General features: G+C 36.9%; 1 protein-coding gene across 3 annotated transcripts in view; it reads left to right on the top strand.

Moving 5' to 3' along the window:
- MIB1 (MIB E3 ubiquitin protein ligase 1) overlaps window positions 1-13,184 on the top strand; it is a 77,298-nt gene extending 64,114 nt beyond the window's left edge. For 2 of the 3 annotated variants that reach the window (XM_056483878.1, XM_056483876.1), the window contains exons 19-21: window positions 931-1,044; window positions 2,159-2,259; window positions 6,841-13,184. In XM_056483878.1, coding sequence (XP_056339853.1) covers window positions 931-1,044; window positions 2,159-2,259; window positions 6,841-6,981 — 356 coding nt within the window. In that variant the 3' untranslated portion in view covers window positions 6,982-13,184. The remainder of the gene's footprint in view (window positions 1-930; window positions 1,045-2,158; window positions 2,260-6,840) is intronic. The other variant, XM_056483877.1, reaches the window with a different exon arrangement.
- The last annotated feature ends 9,689 nt before the right edge of the window (window positions 13,185-22,873 follow it).

Raw genomic sequence — 22,873 nt, 5'->3', positions numbered from 1 at the left:
GTCATTTCCCTGGAGAAGAGTAGTCCTTATTGATGAAAATCTACATAAGAGGGAAGGTAATCGTTCCCATGAGTAACTACTTACTTGGACTTGCTAAAGTCTGGTTTCTTCCTCTGTTCTGGCTGAGGCAGCTGACATCGAATCACTGGCTAGTTAGCCTGATCTGGCCTCTTTCACTGTCTGCAGTTGAAAGATGATGAGAAGTTTTTTTGAATTGTTTCCCAGGAAAGAAGACAACAAAAAGATTGATTACTGTGGTGAAGGATTTCAGCAGTGCAGTACACATTACCAAGTCTAAGCTGTAACAAGAACAGCAAAAGTTGTAGATGATTTCTCTCCAGAGTGTTTTTCTGGACATCTTGTTCAAGCAGGACTCGTGTATATTCAAACAGTTCTTGTATTTATAGGACCCACTCTCTTGATTCACAGTAACATTTTAGCATTTACGAGACAATAACTTGCCTTTAGTTGAAAAATTACAGCCCCTTTTCGAGGCTTATATCAAAAGATGTAGATTTACTCTTAGGGGTAAAGAATTGCACCTCTTTGCCCCTGGAGCATTAGGACAGTTAGTGAGATCCTTTGTTCTAAAGAAAAAAGCAGTTCTTGGAAGTTCTGATCTCAAATGCGTGATTATCTTTTGACTTCTGTAATTCTTGTGAGTTAGACATCCATTTGAGAAGGGGGAAGCTATTCATTTGAATTATCTTAAAAGGAGATCGATAATAGATTTACTTTGAATGTCAAATAGGACATTGTTTAGATGTGATTTGCAGAAAATTATGTGAAGATAAACTTTAGTAGTTCTTTGTATTATAAGTATCTGTTAAGTCTTTGCTGTATAGTTACTCTGAATAAACAAACTCATGGATAGAAAAAAAGAAAAATGAAGTGAGAAGATTCAGAGTTGATTTATTTCTGTTCCCTCAGATTGTGCCAGCCTGATGAAGAAATGTGTACAGTGTCGGGCAGTGGTTGAGCGAAGAGTGCCTTTCATTATGTGCTGCGGAGGGAAAGGTACAGAAGATACCAGTGATGATATTTGTGAGTGACTCCAGAGCCCGTACTCTTTCATGTTCCTTCACCAACTTACTCTCATTCTCTTAAATGATCTAATGATTCTCTCCTTTCTGAGGAAAAATTTAATGAAAACAGTGTTAACCCAGGTATCCCTTTGCTGTTTGCACTACTTTCTGCATCGATTGCAGCAAATGTTGTAGCACCACCAGTCATTTCACTGGACAGTTGCATCCAGCATTTTGAGTAGAATCCAAAACAGGTGTGATTACTTGGTCATTTACTAATGCTGTAAGAAGGAAAAGCTGTAGATTGTCTGTGATTGTGCAAATGAGCAAATAATATTTTTTTTTACCTCTGGTACTCTGAAGGAGAGTGGTAAGTAGCATCTAGGTACAAGCAACTTTTCTGAGACAATGTCTAGTTTTACATCTCCTCCTATATCTAGTTTTTAAACTTCTGGTAACTTACTTGAGTAATTTTAATGAAATATTTGCTCTGTGTACACAAATATGTGGTGTGCAGTATTTCAGCTGAGTTTATAGGAATTGGAATATTAGTTCATTCTTGTCATAATGTTCTGAAATAGATAAATATAAGAGTAGTCATTAAAATCAGATTTTCAGTACTCACACTGGAAATTTAAGACTTGACAATTTTTCTTTCATGAAGTAATATTGCTTCCCAGATCAGTCAAATATAGGAATATTAATCTGAGCTTGTTCAAATTTTGAACGAACTACTTCCACAAGACATCTGGGCAATTTTGAACAGCAAATAGAATAATCTCTGTAGATAAAAAGTCATTTTAATGTGAAGGAATATGGCTTTTTTTTCTTTAAACATGCAAAAAATATTTGTCAGGAACTTCACTGACAATTAAGAATTCTGAGATGATTAAGGGACTACAAGCATCATTATTATGGACATTCTTGTCAAAGAAGTGTTGCCACTAAACCTAAAGAAATTCTTTCTTGAGCTGCAGTGACGGTATAGTGAATTTAACTGGATTGCCAAAGATGTTTGGCTGACACTTGTTTTCAGATAATTGAAAAATATAGCTGTGACACTGGAAATAATTATTCCTGGTTCATTAGATTGCTGAGTAATCACATATCTTTATTTTATTTTAATGTTACAGCAAGTGGAAACATTCCAGTTTTGCAGAAGGACAAAGACAACACTAATGTCAATGCAGATGTACAGAAGCTGCAGCAACAGTTGCAAGACATCAAGGAACAGGTAAAAGTGCTGGATAAAAATTTTAAGAACTACAAATTGCAAGAACCACTTGATTGAAAAAGCCAATGCATCCTCTATTATTTAAAGCAAAATGACAAGTTGAAGTGCAGCAGGTCTTAAACTTTAGTTGAAATACCAGTATTTTTTGTGTGATGTGGCTTATATGTCCTCTGTTTACAGAGTTAAAAGAAAAAAATCAAGTGTCCATGTTTGATAATCCATCTATTAGGGCATGTGTGTTGATGTGACTAAAAAAGGATGCTCTGCTCAGTCAGTACATTCTCTGTTTAGCTGATATGAATACGTAGGTACAGCAGAAGCTGTTTTCACAGAACAGTGATAAAAGTAGATCGTCTTCACTGTTCTGTATCTACCTTAATCTTGACTTTTCTGTTCATTAACTGCCTTGGAACAATGGCTGACAGTTATTTGTCTTATGAAGGGTATAGTGAACACACTCTTCAAAAAAACTGTGTGGCTGCAAGGTTAAAACTTAGACAGTATTATACATGTAGTTCAAATTACATAATAAAAGGTTTATTTTTGTAATTAGGTATAATGTTTGCAGCTCTTTCAGGAGGAAGGGATCTGGAGCATCTGACTACTGAATGAGCTCCTACTCCTAGAACCCTGATAATGTGACTTTTTGCTTCTGTGTATATAACACAATTGGAAGGAACATAATGGATACAGGAAATGGTGTTCTAGCTTGCCTTTGCCTCTAGTAGGCTTACAGCAGTCCATAATACTTCAGTGATGGCAGCATCACATCTAGTCCTGGTAGTTGTTGAATTCAGCCATTCATGTACATGAAATCCAGGGCTAGAGTGTTTAGACTGCCAGTTTTAGGGCCAGTGTTTTTAAATGCCTTAAATTTGAGAGCTGATATGCTCAACTGAATGTCTGAGAAGAGCTGTTCCTGTCCTATGGTGTCTGGGCCAGCACCCCCGTAACAGAAACTCAAAACAATTTCCTGTGTAGTTTTTATCTGTAAAGAACATGCAGATTGAAAATTGTAATTTGAAAATGCATGTCTGTCTTACCTAGAAACTCCAGATGTTACTGTCATCTCTGATGTCTTGCATTCACTGTTTAGCTTCTGCCTTACTTTTTATTAATGAATGGAAAGAATAAGGTTATTCTTCTGGCATTTGGAATTATACATGCCAAAGATGCCACTAATGCAAGTAATCTGTTTTCTTCAGATATATTTTTACTGGGTACTTTAGAAGTTACAGAAGATTATAGTTCTGCTTGGGTATGCTGATATTCTTATGTATAGGCATGTGAAAAGAAAACTACTTCATGTTACTGTTTTTCTTGATTAGATGTGATCTCAGGGTTTTTCTGTCAGTTTTCCTTAGGCGCTATTTTATTCTCTGTGATTTTATCTAATTTTTGGAATTTTGCTAGCCAGCAGCCAGAATTGGTCAGTGTCTCTGACTAGAAGGAGATGGTTCTGGTCACTCCTTGTGTGCCTCTTGTCTTGAGACTTTTGTGTTTTCTTTAGTGTGTTTTGTGCTTAGTCTTGTGACAGGGCAAGTTGTATCATACTTGTGAGTAGCAAGTTGGATTGATTAAAATTTATCATCTCATTGTTTAAATTTGTGTTTGAAGTTATGCACTGGCTTTCCACTATTACTATGTATTCTTTTGATTTGTGCTGTAACAGTTCAGTCTTTGTGTTCAATTGATATTTTTCTACTTAAAATCAATTTGTTCTCTTTCAGCAGGTATAAGCCTTTGTTTCAACTCATACCTTCAATGATAATCTAATATGTTAGTGCAGCAAGCTTTTAAAACTATTTCTGATGCCAAGCAGAAGTGATGCTGATGTCAACAGAATCTCCCACATCTGATGACCACACCATTCTTCAGGGATTCCCTGAATGTGAACCCTTTTGACTGTAATTGCAATACCTTCACTCCATTTCATATGTAATCATCATCATCCATCTAATATCTAATGTATGTTCCTTCACCATACTTACATCACTTTCTTCCTCCTTAAAAAGTAAATTTATTTTGTCACTGTGCACCTGTATATTGTTGTAAAAACTGTTATTAATAGTGAAGAATTGGTACTTCAAGCAGTTTAGAACACCTGGTCAGTGACAAAGACATTATTTGAGTTACAAACCTAGTTATACTTAGGGTGCAATGAGCACTTTCCCAGAGTACTTAACTGAAGAAGAAATTCTCATATAGAATAGGCATAGTACCTTTTTATACTATTTGTTTTCCTTCCAAAGATGGGAGTCAAATGTTTCAGGCAGATAAAAAATGTGATTTTGTGCAGAGGGTGTTCTAACAAATAGTACAATAGTTACAGATACTGCTTATTTCTCAGTCCTTATTTTCTACTTCCCAAATGGGGCATAAAGCTTGCAGTGAACTTTCTTTCACTGTAAAAGTAGTGTAAGATGGTTAAATATCTGCTTATAGCCCACTGGGAAACTGCTGAATTAATTGAGAAAAGCCAGAAGAGAATTGCGTGGCAAACAGGAAGCTTGTTATTCTGCCAGCTGAATCTTCCTACTGTGTGAAGTAACTTAAGTGTTAAGATGGTATCATGTTAAGAAATTAAACAGCTGATGAATTTTATGTACTCTGCTTTTGTACTAAGCAGGAAAAATAGGGCAATTTTCTAATACTGCATATGTATAAAATGAAAATGTTGGGATTTCTATCCTTTACTGAATGAAGTAGTTCAAAGTAATGGTGTTTCAACAGATTTTATTTTTTTACTATTTCTGTGTCCCTTAATGGATATTTTCATTTTTAAGTTATGGTGTAGCATTTGGAGAGAAGCAGACCCTTGTAACTTCAGTAATTTTGGCATTGTATTTAGATACAAAAGCAAATAATTAGCCAAAACATAAAGGCTAGACACTGTGGATTTTCCCAAAGATAAGATGAGTGTTTGCTTTGTCAGTCCTTTGTGAAAGGTCATCATGCCAATGCTGTCAAGTTATAGACACTTGTCACACAGCTGTGTATTCATTTCATTGGAAATAGCTGTTCCACTGATACCTGAAGTCTTTGAGTTACTGAAGGAGGAAAAGTCTAAAGGTCCCATTGATGTTTGGGATGTGAAGGTGATGACTTAGTGTGAATGGAAAAATGAGCAGGACTGACTTGAAAGTCAGTCTTCTGTAAATTCTTTAGTTTGAGAATGTTTTGTGGAAATTCTGGCAAAGCTGGAGCATGCTCTCCTTCAGGGTCTTCTGAAAACATAAATTGACTTAAGATTTTACCTGGAAGTTTTATTTTTCTTCTAGCCCTTTATACTCGTATCCTGGAGATTAAAATTGTAATTTGGCCAGATGCCATGCCAATTTAAATTCTTAAGCGGAATTATGGTGGGTTTTTTTTTTTCGTTTTCAATTAAGCTATCTACCCTAGGAAGTAATACCTATTGATTTCATAGAAAATGTGTTTTAGGCTTTTTCTGAATAGGGTACCTTGGTATGGGTTCTCTCTCATGTGATGAACAAATTGAAGTAAAGCCCCAGTGATGAATACAAAAGTCACAGGTGCAAGATGGTGATAAAATGAATTTGTATTTGAAATATGATCCTCATCAATATTTCATATTATGTATGAGTTCAACATTTACAATTGTTAGATTTATGTAGTATGTCACACATCTTAGATTTGGTTTGATCTGATCTATGGAATGGTCTTAACAATTTTCATTTGTTGTAACATCTATTCATTTACTAACATTTGATAAACTGTTATAAATGAAATCCTAATATGGCTGCAATATGTTTATGGTGAAGGAACATGCCTTACGAAAACTTCAATTTCTCCACATGACAAAAGGTGAAGGACATTGTTCCTTAGTGGCTTGGTACAAAATTAATTTTGCTGTTTAAGAGCTTTGGGCATTGACTATCACTTCACGATCAGCAATTAAAACAGATTTTAAAAGTTTGCTGTGCTGCTGTTACGAGTGAACGTTCCAGATTTACTAAACTGTTCTTCTTTTGAAACTTGATGTGTTCTTTTGGTTGCAAATTTAGATAATTTCCACAAACAAAGTACTAAATTTCTACGTATCATATTGATTATGCAACGTTTTTATTGCTTCTGTGGATGTTGAGTGCTTGGTGTTTACAGGTAAGTATATTAATGGCTAGTTAGCCTGAGAAGAAATTTGTAAATCATTGCCCAAGCATTGCATACATCAAACTGTTCATGTTTTGTTCCCTGGAAGATTACCTGATGTAAAGAGAATGTTTCTGAAGAATGTTTTAATGTTGCAAACTTGCGTAATGATATTGAAAATATGTCAGGCTGCTATTGAATTGCCTTAATTAAAGGAATCATATTTAGAAAAAAAATCTACATATTTGTTTGTGTCATGGTGGAGTAGGAAAAGCCTGTATATTGTAAGTCAATGTGAAATAAAAGTGGGATTTAAAAACCCCCAAGTTTAGCTTAGTGGCTATGGCAATTATCTGCTATGCTTAGGATGGCATATTTGTTGATAAATTTCAGCAATTTATATGCTGCATATTCAGTATAACTTTGTACTACTATCACTGACTATGCAACCTGTCAAATCTTTTCCAGACTATGTGCCCTGTGTGTTTGGACCGCCTGAAGAACATGATCTTTCTGTGTGGCCATGGGACGTGCCAGCTGTGTGGAGACCGAATGAGCGAGTGCCCCATATGCCGCAAGGCAATTGAACGGAGGATCCTTTTGTACTGAACAGGGGCCAGGGTCTTTTACTAGGTTGAGAAAGAGTAAGGACATGTTGGTGGAGTAAGCCTCTGTAAGTTTGAAAGGCAGTGTAGGTTCTGATTGAAACATTTCTTATACTGTAGCACAGGTTCGTTACATAGTAATTGCTTAAAGACTGTGAACACACCAAATAAAAGAAACAGTATTTGAACAGTCAGCTTGTAGCTTTACTCTTAAGAAACACCTAAGCCTAATGCTAATTTAAATCAGTCTTTTTAAAATTTTGTATCTGTCTTCTTCCCCTTAAAGTTTAAAGGGACAATCTTATTTTGGTTTTGTTCATGTGTATCATGTGTGTATCAGATGTCAAGTGATGTAAGGGAATTTTTTTTTATATTGACAGTTACTGCCGAGCATAAATATTTAGGATTTTTTTTGCTTTATGCTGTTCTGGAGAGTGTCAACATTTCCTATTGCAGTTCTGTTTCACAATTAATTTCTGTCTTGAAATACACAGTTGTGAAAAATCAATACAAAATATATACACAGTAGTATTAAATATACTATTCCCGTAAGGTAATTCCCGCCTCAGAATACAATGTTAAGGTAATTCTGACTTTATCATACCCTTTGTTCCTGAGAATGGGTTGTGTAGGAAACAGTAAAAGGAAAAATCTGTTTTAGAAGCATTATGTTTCTAAAACTGCACTTTAGTCTAACAGGTTCAAGCTAACTAACTTAAATAGTGAGCTTCATAATTCTGCTAATTACTTGACTTTGCATGGAATTGCTTTTAACTTGAGTGGTAAGGAGAGAATTTGAGCAGTGGGTCAGTTATCCCTTTTAGATGAGTGAATTTGATCAGTTGTGTAGGAACACTTACATGCAGAGCCATTTAAAATTTGTGGGTCTGTGAATTCAGAAGAAACAGATTTTGCAAAATTTCCTTTCTTTTCAAGTGAGCTTTATTGTGTCCAGGCAAACAGTGTCAACAGCGAAAGAGAGTATTTAATATTGATAATTCATCTAAGTGGGGTATTAACACCAGAACTTATCTGTGAGCATTACTGAGTAGTATGCAAATGAAGATATTGCTGACAGAAAGTGAATTTTGTGAGCTGTGCCTAGTTGAGCTAAATTTGGCTGAAGGAGTTTGTTGTCACTGATGTGATAAAGAGCCGTTCCTCCTGACCCCGTAGTGTTAGGGGCTGCAAACTATTAACGTTTTGAAAACAAATGCATCCTTTCCTCCTTTTTGGTGGTAGAAAATACACTGATTTAAGGATCTCATGGAGCTAAAAGGGATCTGTGCTTACTCCAAAGTGAATCAATAGTTTTCTGAGTGCATAGTTCATGTAGCCCTTTGCCATTGTGCAGACTTCATTTGGATGTGCTCTTGCCAAGCATTAAAGAAATCCATGCTGGAGTCGCTTAGGTGCCTTACTTGCAGCTAGGATGAATTTGTCATTGAATTCTCATTGCATATGTCTAAAATGTGGACAAAAGGATAGGTCAGGGAAAGATCCAAGTAAGGATAAAAATATAAATGTGGTCTTTTCTGATAAATCAATCTGTCTTCTGAAACTTATGTTGATAAGCCTGAACTGTGCAAATGTTGGCAAATGTCTCAGAAGACTGTTACTAATAAACTGTAAAGATAGACAAACCTTTTAGCAATAAGATTTAAACACTGAATAAAGTATTCCAGGAAACCAGTACGCTGATATATTGGAAAAGTGTATGTAGAGTAGCTTTTAACACAATGAAGTGATGTAATACACAGCCTTACAATAGCCATCTTTAATCCTCATCCAGCATTCCAAATGTTCCTTATTATTTTCAGTGTCTTTTCATTGGACACAATCACAGTCTGGACTCACTGTAGTCTGATTTATTTTGTATACTAGTGGTCATCTGTTCTCAGATAATCTGTATCTGTATTCTTCACTAAATGAAGCAGCCTTCCCTTTTTTTGTTTCTTGGTTCCTATTCTAAAATCTCAGCATTTCAAGGAGTTTTGGAAAGTTTTTGATACAAGGCCTTTTTTCACTTCAGCATTTTGGTATCTTCATTTGAACTCTGCGTGCATCTGAGTGTTTATTGCAATTTTCATTTGGCCAATACACACATCACTAAGGTTCTTTGTTTTTTTGCTGCTTTGTTGTTGGTTTTTTTCTTGATAGCATGTTTTACAGCTGAGCTTTCTATAATAGGCTTCAGTTTCTTGTCAGGCTTCCCCTGGAAATACTTTTATAGTAGGATGTGCCATTTGATGGTCCATTCTGAGTTTTAGCCTGTCATGCATTGGATTTGTACTTTGATTTCCTCTGTCTCTGGCAGACATATTTTGTCCTCTTAATTCTTCAAGGGGATCTCTGCAAACTTGTCTGCACAGATGGAGGGTGGATCTCGATAACGCAACTCAAAACTGAAACCTCAATACAGCAGTTGGCATTTTCCTAATTCTCTTTTGATGGAACAAGCCAGAATTACTTGAAAGTAATCCAGTTTAGCATCAGTTGAATAATTCAGCTGAGTTAGAACAGATCTGAAGCATCCTGGGTAGGAAACTGGATGTAAGATGTAAGTTACTGTTTAACACCCTCAGTACTTGAATACCATCACAGACCTATGGAAATGGAGACAATGACTGAAGGTGTTGCTGTAGGAGCAGCTTTAGTGTCTTATACTGCAATCACAGCAGAGGCATGTGACTACATAGGAGTTTGTGATTGGACTCCTTCAACAGTGTTGTTTGCCAGTTGAAACTGAAGTATGTCAGCTCAATGCTATTTCAGTGCCAAGAAAAACAACTGAATTACAGAGACTAGGAAAGCTAAACAAGATTCTTGAATTATTTATTTAGGTCTCCTATTGACAGAAGGAAGAGCTGTAACTTGTCTGGAGATGGCAATACAGTTTCAAAAAACTTAATGAGGAAAAATGCTTGCAAATCTGGTATCATTTATGAAAATAAATATTTATATTCAGACCCTCTCTTTGCATTCAGATGTAGAAGGTGAGCTAGTGTTGTTGAAGAACCCAGTAAGCTCATTCACTTTATTCTGTTGTTACCTGTGTAATGTGCACAGAGTGCGAATGTTTAATTGGATAGCACATATTTGAAGGATGAGAAGTTCACTTGAAAGCCAGAGGGGATCATAACAAGTAGTGGAATTAAGGAAATATCACTGTGCATCTGTCTTCAGCAAAGGATTAAAGTCTAAATTTCATCTGAGCAAAGTGAAAATTAGGAAAATCAGTAAGGCATTTATCTTTAATTTATTGTAAAATTGTAGAATGTAGGGGCTGTAAGGTTTATGTCTATTCCACAGCATTTAATAGCAATTTTGAAGTTAAATTTAATGAAATCTCTCCATTTGTTTCTTGAAACAAGTAACAAGACACCTAAAATACATTGTTCAGTGTAAGGTATGCTCAGATGCTTAAGTAAAATACTTCCTTTTCCATTCACTAAGAGACATAAACAGTCGTATCACTACACAGTGATTTAAAGTGTAAAGACAACCTAAGAGGTTAACATAATAAATCTAATAGTTGTAGATTGTTCACTTTTGTATAACTACCTTTAAAGTTTTTTTCTCCCTCAAAAACTTTTATCATCACTTATTGTGGCCCCAGCTTATGTGGCACTTCTCAAAATCTGGGCTGCTATTACCTACTTTCCATTTGTTGGATTTCTGGGTATTTGTATGTTGGGGTTTGGAGAAATCCCTTTTTCCTGAAATGTATAATAAAAAATACAGTGGTGAGATAGCAAACAAGTTACTTTGTAAATGTGAAAGTTTGATTAGAAAGTGGTGTTATTAACTTGGACTGGTTGAGAATATAGCAGATTTGCACAAGTACTTGTGCCTTGTTAGCATAATCTTACAATTGGTATTTTAGCTTGTTTTAAAGATGTTAAATGGTCTTTTAAAAATTAAAAATAATTAAGTACTTATTGTGTAGATATTTTCTAGGCATGATGGTTTATGTATGTGTAATTATCGTTAGCAGTATTAATTGCAGTTAATGTAAACACTAAATTGTTTGAAGAAGCTGCTTTCAGCTAGTGATCTGAGCTTCCTCTACAAAACTAATTGTCAGAAATTTAATTTTACTCTTCCAGTAGCAGCTGGTGAACCGAAGAGCCTATCCTGTTCTTTGTGCTGCATGGGTCAAGTTTTCACTTAAAAAAAACCAAACCCCAACAACACTACAGTCTAACCTTTAGTAGTGCTACCTCCTTTCTGTCAAAGTGCTGAATTTTTCTCTAGCTGTTCATTGTCTTTGGGAAGGGATGGGGAATGCATCAGTGTTTTTTTGCTTCATCAGTTTTGATGTCAGAATACATTACAGAGGTTTTTTTGACTTTATAAAATTACTGTGTAAACTGTGTACAATAGCAGTGTGTGATTTGCCACAAAGTACATTGTATACCTGTGCATAAGTTGCTGGAATTCATACTGTTGTTTTTTTGTGCATTTCATAACTTGTTTGTGTTGACAAAGCTAAACTGTTGTCTGCAGAAGCTTTAGTATGTGCCATTTTTATAGCTGAGCCTGTGGTAAATACGCAAGTTCTGACTCAGGGCTTTTTAACAACTGAAACACATTCACAATATTCTTCAGCACATCTTGGAGAATACTAGAGATTTGATGACTGTACAGTGCCTTGATAGAACTATTGAATGGGCAGCAGCCATAGGGTCTTCACAGAATGTGAGTATCTTTTCAATCCAGTTAATGAGTTGACATTATTATAGTTGTAATGCCCTTGCCATGGATTTATAAACTTGTATATACTTTCTGTAAAGGAAAATTGGCAAATTTAGATATTGTTAAGCTTTCTGAAAGCTGTTTAATTGTTGCACTCGTCATGAGGATCTGAAGGGCGTAATAGTCAAATTTACAGAAGCAGCTTTTGTGTCAAAGACAGCTGAGAAAATTTTCTCTATGTGACATTTTTAGTGTGAGGGAGAGGTCATTGTATAACATGTAAAAGTACCTGCTTTACTCTCATCTAGGAAATCTTTTGTAAGTGAGAAATAACCAACAACTAATCAGTATGTTTGCATGCCATTTCATAGTTAGAAAACTTTGTGTCATTTTGAGCTTCTAGGAAATATTTAATTTGTCCCAACCTTAGCTGTCTTTATGAATGCAAACTATTATGTTAGAAAAGAGGTTTTACTCAATCAAAACGAACGTTTTTGCTTTTGTTAAAACTTTGTATTTTCTATAAACTGTAGATTTTGACATGACTGTTTATTGGAGAAATTTAAGATTGCCTGTGTGAATGTAGTGTATTTCTGTATGCAGATAGCATTATGTAATTGCTTACTTTAAAACTGCTTAGCAAAGTCTAAGCTTTTCAAAGGAAATGCTGATGTACTGTATGGTTAGTAAAACTTGTCATATAAGATGTATACTGACTTTTTCAAGAGCTTTGATTTAAAAGTATAGTTGGACTGAATTAATACTGATTTTTTGCACACAACATTGGAAAAGGGGTGGTGGCACATTTGTCTTCCTCCTTCTTAGTTGTAATGATGTTAGATGTCACCATGGAATTAGAAAATTGTATTCCTGAAAAAATATTTGCAAACTTGGTTACTTGTTGGCATACAGTGTTTAAAAGTGCACCAGAAATTTTGCAGTCCAAAGTTCTTAAAAAATCTGGTTCTTTTATACTATGTTCCTGAAGAATGAGTTTGTGGAAACATCAGAAGTGCTACGTGCCTTTGAATCTCCAAGGTACTCAAACATTGTTGAAGCAGCACAGTAGAAGTTTGAAGGGTGGATTATGTTGTAACAACAGAAGGATTGGTTTAAATTATCTCTGGATTATGTGCAAATTTTTCTGTAAATATACAGTTCATAGTACTGTTCTACTGACCAGAGTTGCTGTTAAGTGTATGTTAGACTCCGTGTTTACTTGTAATTGAATGGCCTTTACAGATCTGGCTACGTGAATGTGATTGTTTAAACATCTCCTGCCAGATACAGTAACTTCCATATTCTGAGACAACAGATGCTGCATCGTAGTTTGTACTTTTAGGATTCAATTTAATGGATGCGTTTGTAAAAAAAAAAAAAAAAAAAAAAAAAATCTATGTAATCAAAGACAACAAAACCAACTAGACTTATATGGCTTAGTGTTTTTATTTGTCCTAGTGTACAGGTGAAAAAAAAAGGAACTGACAGAATAAAAAGTTTGTTTCTCTCTTTCTCAGTTTCTTTTCATTTTTCAAGTTTCTTCAGCCTTGGTTTATGACAGGTCTGTATGGCAAAATAATGTTTTCAAATATTTTTTGAAAAAACTTTATTTTAAAATAATTGATGCAAATTGTTGAAATACATTTGAGCCTCTTGTTCTTTGTTTTGGGATTTACAAGCTGTTCACATATTTCTCCTTACGTGTTCATTGAACAGTGCCGGAATTGGTTCAGGACTTCATCTGTGATCTCAAGGGTTTCAGCACCTGCTGTTGATTGCAGTGGAAGCTGCAGGTTTTGCTAGTGTTTGGTATTGATGGGTTTAGATTTTGAGAAGGCTGTTTCATACTGGACAATATAAATAATTATAATAATTTTATAATAGAAATACTGTGTAATGTGATTAATTTCTTTATAGTGCACTTTGCTGTTCCAAGTCATTCCAGCTATATCCCATATACAGTCATCTGTTACTGATGTGAGTGGTGAAAGTGCATGGAGATTTCCTTTGGATTTGACATTAATCAAATGCAGAGGGTAGTTCTTCATGGGTGTGTACTGTTTCATTTAGGGAGTAAAGACTGGAGGTAGTATTGGTTAAAAAATATTAACCTTCCTTTTCAGACTTGGTTTTTCCACCATAAGGAAAGGAAATATAAGTTGTCAGAAGTAAAATCATTGAAGTTCTTTTCTTTGTGCAGCCCTGCTCAAGATGGTGGCATGCATTGGAAAAATTTTGCTTTCAAGAACGAATTATACCAACTTGTCTTGATACTTACAAGAAAGTTTTGGCTGAAAAATATTTCAGGGTTTTAAATAGTTTGTTCCCTTTTCAGCAGAATAGTATGCCCTTGCTTTCCAGGAGATAGTAAGGTGGGGGTTTTCTGCAGTCTTTAGCAAGTGATGGTGTGATGGATTAAAATAGTTTAAGTTGCATTAAAAGTTGAGAACTGTGCCAACTGGCAGTGTATAAATTTTGGTCTTTAATAATGAAGACTTTTAAGTTATGGGAAGGTCGTTGCAGTATTTATTAATTTATTAATTTATTAGGATTAATTGATGCTTATGTGACTGCCTTAGAACTAATAAACCTAAATTTCTGTAAAATTGTTTAAAATTGTGAAAATGCACTTGTGAGACAATAGTGACCTCTTGTAACACTAACACTGTTTCACTGAATTTTCCTTAGAAATAAATCTGTGGGAGGTAAGGAGATAATTCTGAGCCTATTTCCCCACTGACTCATCTGCATCCTAACGTGTGAGTGTTTCTCCCACAAGGGGTCAGTAGCACCCTCCATTTGGCACAAGTTTTTATTACAATATAAGCAGAAGGCAAACAAGGGATAAGGATAATGATGATTGCATTAATATGTGGGTGGACCAGACCTCACTTGTCTCCTTCTTCAGGCAGGCTAAGTATAATTAGGTTATTTGCTGACTTCAGTAAGGACCATATTCTATCCTCTGACTCTCATGTGACATGAACATTGCTGCTATTGATTAGGGCAAAGTTCCAGTGGAGTGTTTGCCTTTAGCTCTAGTTGAAAGTATTCATTTAGTCAAGCTTTTTTTAAAAGCATGCAGTTGGAGCAGATAAACTATATGAAAGAGCTCGTCCAGCAGGCAGGGGAAAAGAATTCATGTATGAGTGTCCCACATATTCTTAATGATAACCACAGTCTCCCTAGATGGCTAGAGCTGATTAATATTTTCCACTCTATAGTAACACAGCTTATAGTTAAATATGCTTTGAAGCCTATCAGGCTGCTCAGTGGAAGGAATGTCCAGCTTCTCAAGGCTTCCCTGAGTACGCAAGTTACTTGAAGGCCAGAAGTTTGAAGTAACCCATAATCTTTCTCCCAAGAGGCTGAACAGGCCAGAGAGCTATTCCTTCAACAGAAATTTCCATCCTTTGTAGCAAAGTCTTGTTTCACAAATAGGAATCTTGAGATGGTCAATGTCATTTAGGCACAGATTCTTATATGTGTTGAATTTAACAAGGAGCCTTCCTTACCTTTGTGTTTGCAGCTCTTTTTATTCTCTCTGTCACACCTGTTCTGGGGTTTGTATTTTATGGCTTCAGTTCTTCTGTCACCACTACTGAAATCCTCTTTTCAATTGTTTCTTTGTCTGTGTTTTTGATAGCAGAACTGTGTCCCTTCCTTCTTGATACGTCCCTTCTGAATGTCCTCCTGTTTTCTTTTACACTCGAGGTTGGCATAAGCATAGTGGAGCCCTGTTCTTGTGTCCCTAACTACACTCTGAATTTCATGTACTGACAGGAGGAATTCCTGAATTTGGTCTTAGCATAATTTCACATTAATTTATTGACGTTGCTTGTTTCTCTCCATTGGTGGCATAAGAAAGGGATTTTGTCTACCACCTGAGGAAAGGATAGGGGCACTTCTGATCTCAACCATATGAGGAAATTCAGGAACAAGTAAATGTTTCAAGGTTGTTTTGCTTTTGGTGATGTCTTTTTGTCCTGTAGGCCACCTCTAATTTTCATTCTTACTGTGTCCTGGGTTTGCATTTTGGTGACAGCTTAAGGGTTTCTTTTCAAAGAAACTTACAGACAACTAGAAGAGATAAACTTCCATCTAGAGTATCTTGGGCACTTATGTTGCCTGGAGGAAGTTCAGTAGGATTGCTTGCAAAGAGAAGGTGTCTGGTTTTTGAGTTCTTGCTGCCTCCTTAAAGAATTAGGAAAAGAATTCCATCTCTCTGAATAAAGTAAATCTGAAACCACATTCCAAATAATACTGTTCTGCTAAGATTTCATAACCCCTACTGTGTATATACCTAACAGTTGTAAAGTATCATGATGTTCTGTATGAAAACTATATAAACTAAATAGCAGTTAGATAGCATTTATTTCCCAATGGCCATAGATAGTATTGAAATGCAATGCTATTATTCTTCCTCCCTTCTTCTGTGATGAAGCCTGTAGAATAAAGATTACTTCAGGTTTATCCAGACAAGGCAGCTTTTCCTAACACAGAGGCCTAGTTAATCTGTTTGTGGTACAGCTATACAATTTAAACCATCATGCTCAAGTTTTTTTGTCTATTTTTCTGTTTTATAGCACGTGGCACTTAAAACACGTAATTTATATTGATCTTGGGTTTTGGTCAGGTGATTCTGATTCTGTGTAAGGCTGAGGAAGTCTTCATATCATTGTTGTCCTCTGAAACTGCATTCTCCCTCTGTTTCATGTAGCAGACAGAGAGTCTGGAAGCACCACACTTTTTTTGTTGAGATAGAAAAGTGTGTTAGAGTAAGGGCATGGGGAAACCTAAGCTAAAATACAGTCATAGACCTATTTCTTCTGGAGTTTGAGGTGAGAAACTCATGGCAAATTTGACAGAGAGAAAAGTGATCTACTAAAATGGAGTTTTGAATTCTCTGTAAAGCCTATAGCATGGATACACTGAGGATTCCATTGCTGGAACCCTGCCATGTCCTGCATGGCCCACCACCCTGGATAGGTCCCTCCCCACCAAATCTCCCTGGAGGAATATGTTTTACAATTATAGTGGAAGTATTCCACCCATGGATAAGGAAGGCATGGGAGTTACAAGCCAGTCCCTGGTGCAAAAGTTGTGGATCTGCTGTTCTATTTAACACAGCTCTCTTCCCATGGCACACACAGAGGGATGTAAAGGAGTAAGTGATCTTGACTTGGATTTTCTGTGTGCTGTGGCTGTCTGCACCCAGGCAGCAGCATAAAGGAGCTGCTGCAAATCAACTGCTCAGTAATGAACTGTGTGAGGTGCTTGCCCTGCAGCAAGCTGAAGTTGGGAGCCACTTGTGCTTTTAAAGTGTTGCAGCCAAGTAGGGTTGAGTGGGCCAAGCCCTCTGGGCATCTACTTATCCTGAGCTGACATTGCTTTATTCGTAAGTGGCATGGAAATGAAATAGATTTGAAAAGCATATCTTCATTAGCAAGATTGGGATACCAGACATTTAATTTTAGGCTTTATCTGCTGTGCTGAATCAAATGGTGACAGCAAGATTTGGCAAACAGTTGTTGAGCACTCCAGGAAAGGTTAGTCATTGGCTTTTGTAGGAGTTTCTCAACTTTGAGGACATAGTCAAATAGTCCTCAGGAAAGAAAAAAAGCAACTAGCAGGAGTGTTTCAGAAGAGAATTATCCCTTCTTTGGTTGGTTGGTTGGTTGGTTGGTTTTTGGTTTGTGTTGATTCTTTTGTTCTCACCCTCTACTGGATGGCAACTATGCTTGTTTTTTTTATTTCTCTTGCAAATTTTTCTTTAGACAAAGATGCCATAATTGCTACTTGCCATCTGGATTTGCCAAAATCAAACATATACCCCGTGTGTCTGTTCCAACTGTTCCTGACCATCCTAGTACCTCTCCCCAGAACATCCTCCCAAGGGTATGAGTGTGCATTTGTGGGGTTATAGGAGAGCTAGTGTTATCCTCTGTAACTTCCCAGGACAAGGAAAGGAATTTAATGTTGGTTTGGTCTAACCTTTTTCTTTCTGACCATCTTCACTTATCAAATGTTGAGATGCCTTTTTTTTTTTCACGTGGCATTTAATTTTGGGAGGAAGTCAATGGGGGCATGATTGCTGTGCCTGGAATTCTTAGATTTGGCCCATCTTTTCCTGCAAAACTAGGCCTGTTGGGCTAAGATTGGTTGTTTTATGAGGTACAGGTATTTAAACAGTAAGCTAGCCAGCTCTACTCATAGGAATATTAATGGAGATGGCCTGGAGCTGGCAGGTTTTTCTAGGGAAGATAAGGAAAGGCTTAGCATATCCTAGGTTAAGCTCTTCCCTGTCACAGCTGAATGCTAAATGCTGTGTGACCTGCAGTGTCCAAAGAGTAGATATAGATTAATGCATCTTCATGGCACAGTGCTGTGTCCATAGGAGCTAGCACTGAGAGCAGAAGTGCACTGCACCCATGATAACATAATATTTTTCATGAGGCTTTTCTGGAAGGGTGGGTAGCATGAGATGAGCTCAATAGTTACCCTGGGGAACCTGGACACACTGGGTGGTGCTTGGTACTCTTAGTCCAAAATTCTAGAATAAGTTTGCCTGTGTGTCTGTGGATTGGCTGAGAGTGAATTAGAACAAGAGAATCTATAAGGCACTAACTTTCCACGTTTGTGTGAAAAGTGTCCTTCCCTGTGCTTTATTCATTTGCTTCCTCCTGGTATGGAAAGAACGAAGGAGGCTAACAAGCCTAGCTTGTTTTGCTGTGAACTGTGTATATGTAGCATTGAACATCTCCTTAGATAGCTTTGAATGTGGAGAGGCAAAAAAAAAGAAGGGAGAGCGGGTAGGACAGAGAGGTCTTTAATGATGTGTTAGGTTATTGATGGAATTTCTAACCCCGAGAACTGCCTGCCTTGGAGCTGTGGGCAGTGTTACCCACAGTTACTGCTTGCTTGTGCATAGCTCACTTCTTTTTTATTGTTCAGGAAAGATAAAGTGGTGTCTCTGCTAAGGCTGGTGACTGGCTGGGAAGAGCAGCCTGGTTCTGCTGATCACAGCTGCCAAAAATGAAGTAAGCCAAAGGAGAGCAGTTTTTTTGTCAGGACAGAAATGTGGTCTGACACAGCTTTCTTATCAAAGGGAAGGATTTTTCACTTCAGGAGGAAGTTTGGCTGGGAAGGCATTGGATAACTTTTTTTATTTTTTTCAGCTCTGCGGGAAGTCCTGTATAAATGTGTTTTCCATGAATGTAATAGTTCTGCTTCTGACTCTCTGCAGAGAACATTAGTGCTGTATATAAAGGAAATAACACAAGGGTGACTAAAATATTTTTAATCTGAGTAAGTCAGCAAACACACTGTGTGTGCTCACAGCCAGGAACCATTTGCTCTTGGCTCATGCCATGGAGCAGGCAAAAAGTAGGTCTCCTTTTTTTCTAATTTTTTATTCTAAGCATTTCTGAAATTTCCCTTGATCTATTCCAAGCCATCATGTTGTAGTTAAATTAAAACTCAGTCTTTTCTTCTGGTAAATACCTTGTGTAATAAGGAGTGATTTGTTTGTGTTTCAGCTTAAACTTGGATAATTTTGTTTAAACATTAAGAACCAATGTGTATATATTATAGAGAAGTTTCTCTAATACAATTGAAGAAACAAGTTATCCTCTAACTGAGGCCATTAGATTGTAATTTGTTAGATTTGATTTCTGTGGTTTTCCTGTGAGTCTTTACACAAGTCACTTAGTTTTGTGTTTCCTCTCTTTCTTAAGTGTGAAGTGAGAAATTACTGCTTGGGGGTACATTAAGAAATCTGCTGGTGTATGCAGGGAGTCCTGCAACAGCCTTAGTGAGTTCCTGTAGGTAAGATGCCTCCTCTGCCAATCAGTCACACAGTGGTGTACCAGCTCTGTTTGGTGTTTTGCTGATGAAAAACTGAAACCAGGTACTAGTGCTACTTCAATCTTGCCACAGAGCAAATAAGCATAAAATGAACTAATACCTTCCACCACCCAAGCAATGAGAGTTATTAATTAACTAGTAATTATATACAAATATGTATTTTATTATACTTAACAAGTAACTCTTGGTTATTATTTCCTTATTAAAGCTATTAATGAGAAAGAGCTGTGTTCAATATAGGCACTGAGTTATAACTTTAAGTGTACTGACAAAATGCCAGCTTTTGGTAGCAGCATTTCTCTGAGGTTCTGTCTCTGTGATTTTGTCAGTGCACCGAAGCATTTTAATAAGTGCTGTCTGGAACTCTGCCTCCACAGCCAGTGGGTGTCACTGCAAGCATTGCAGTGAGGGATGAGCGATTTGGGAGAGAAAGAATAAAAGTTCAAGTGTATGTTGTATTTTCTTTAAATTAGAAATAATTGCAGAAGAACAATTAAATTCTAACTTACTGACTTGGTAATTTGCATAGATGTTTCTTGGAGGTGCTTAAACGTTTTAAATACTTACTTACTTTTTTTTTTTTTTTTTTTTTTAAATATCCTAGATGATCTAGATGTCCTCACAGCACAGACCTTGCCTGGCAGTGGGAAGGGGGGACTCTCCTGGAAGGGCCTCCCTCGCACAGGTCGTTGCTAAGGCCCGCGTTGTCTCTGCCTGTGTTATCGTGAGGATGACAGTTTAAACAGGCCTTATCACTGTGTATTCAATCAAGGTTTATGAGGGCTGATAAAGATGTCACCTAGTTGCTTTGTGTGTCCATTAAAACCCTATTCCCCAGTAGGATTTTGCTGTGTTATATTTTTCTTTTTTTTTTTCTTCACTGAATTTTAGGTATCTTCTGAAGAAAGAGGTGTGTGTTGGAAGGAAAGGTGTAATGCTTACTTGGATACCCCTAACATTTCTGCAGGGAAGAATTGAAAGAGCCCAAAGCCCAAATTTAGCTAGCTTGGTTGACACAGCCCTATCTGTATTTAATATCTTATATCATCATTATTGCTTATTTAATAGTTCAGTAAAGTTTCCTAAATGTAGCCTATGCAGGGCAGTAAAGTGACTCGTGTGCACTTCCCTGCTCTGTTGTGTTGGTGCTGAAGGTGGCTTGGGAGGGGCTTGGTGTTACTCAGTTATGGTACAGGATGTCGTAGGTTGTATTCCCATTGAGATTTTTTCCTGATGGATGGAGACTGCATATTTGCAACACAGAAATACAGACCTTGTTCACTTATTCTTCTGTTTGTATGTCAAAGCTGAAGAAATGGTTGCAACAAATAGGTAGTCATATAAAATGCATCCATAATTTTCAGGTCATCTGGCTTTGAACAGTAATAGAAAGTAGGCAAAGATTAAGTCTGTCTTGTTCTGTAGGCTTTTTCATTTCAAGGTTTTTGGGTTTTTTTTTTTTCCTCAACCTATGTCCTCCTAGATAAAATTTAAAGTAAATACATTGTCTTAATTGTATCTGATGTCATGGCCAATTCTGCCAGTCTTCAGAAAAATCTTATTTCTACAGTTAGCACAAGTTGCTCAGTTGCATTTTTGTTGGTTAAGTAAAATTTGTTTTAAAACAAAACATGCACAAAACCATAATGAAATATGATTAGTTGCAGCTGCTTGCTGTGTTATAAAAGAGAAAAATGTTAGGGGACTCTATTGGCTAAAAAGATTTGAAAATATGTAACAGACTCAAGACCCTAGTTCAGGCACAAATCAATTGAGATTAAGCATGTATGTTTAGACTCTTCTAAAAAATGAGAAGAAACTGACTATTCAGTTGATTCCATAGATCCCCAGGTCACAGTAAATTCCTGTTATTTACACTTTAGCATATTGGCTCTCTGAATCCTCTAAACTTTGTGAATAGTAATGGCTGTTGGCATTTCAGAAATGATTCTTTCACTTTGTTTACAGTTTTGTTGCTGCTGGCAAGCGCTGGACTATCAAAGGCTTTAATGCTGTGCATGTGCATTTCATAATAGAATGTTATTCTATGAGGATAATAACACTTACTAGAGATCAGTAATAAAATGAAAAACAGAGCCTCTCCACCATCACTTGTTAACACTTCTAATGATTGTTTGCCTATTAACACTAATTGGTTATATGCTTCCATTTTAGCCCTGTGCAGGCTGGCATAAGCATGAGGCACTCATGTATGTACAGTACTTAGGAATAGCTGTGCTGGCCTACTGATCTCTGCAATAAAAGTTACTGTACCATGATCTGGGTCTGCTTTTTTAAAAAATATTTTATATCAGAACCACTTGTTGACCTCTGCCTTATCAATTCACTCTATCTGTTTGCCTTTAAACAGTAGTCATGCTATTCTCTAGAATACTTGCCTGGTACAGTGGTGTCCATTTAGCCTTGACCATGGAATACTCTGTGGTCAAGCAGCAGTAACGTATTTTTTTAAGCTTGCCTTAAAACTAGAATGTGTTTTTAAACCTTTGTTTGACTTAAAACAGTTGACTGTGAGCACTCTAAAATCATAATTTATTTGCCTTTTGATGTTCCTGGAGCTAAGATAGAAAGTGTCATGGTTGCAGCCAGTCACTGGGTTTGGGAAAACACCTTCACTCAGTGAGCACTTTGGGCAGGGTGAGGAAGGGGAATCTGAAGGCAATGAGAGGTACCTCTGGAAACTGAAGTCTCACCCCAGACACGTGTGCTAGCATGCTAAATTGCCAGAACATGGTTGCCATCCAAAAGCTTCTCTGGCTTTGAATTTCTATTGATTTCTGTTTCCTCGTTAAATCCAGAAAGCTCATGACAACAGAATATTAGACTGAAAATCTGGGGATAATTTGGTATAGCAAAATAAAGTGGCTCAAATATTAATGATACCAAGAGATCCCTGGTCTGTTTCTAGCCAGATGAATGGGAAAGCGCTCTTAGTGCAGAGTAATTGGCTTTCCCCTTCTATTCTTGTTTGGATGAGGCAATATATTCAGTTGTATCCCCGCAGTGCTCATTTCAGCCATGCCTCATGGTAGTTCGCCTATACTATCCAACCTCAAACACTGAGCTGAGCAAAAGCTGCACTTCGGTTCTTGGCATCAGCAGCTGTCTTCACAGATCTTAGGCTGGTGTCACCAGTCTTTGGAGGACTGACAGGAATTATCAGAATCACAGTCACTTCTCTGCTTCCATACTGAGAGGGGAATCTTGGTAGATCAGGAGCAGGGGTGGGCCCTGTTATGGGAAGAGCCATGAATAATCATGTTTGCCAGTGGCACCACCTTCCCAGAGCACACTGCTGCTGATAAAGGATG

This window comes from Oenanthe melanoleuca, chromosome 2 (assembly GCF_029582105.1).
Source record: "Oenanthe melanoleuca isolate GR-GAL-2019-014 chromosome 2, OMel1.0, whole genome shotgun sequence".
Classification (NCBI taxonomy): domain Eukaryota; kingdom Metazoa; phylum Chordata; class Aves; order Passeriformes; family Muscicapidae; genus Oenanthe; species Oenanthe melanoleuca.
This window is presented reverse-complemented; position numbering and strand designations above follow the sequence as displayed.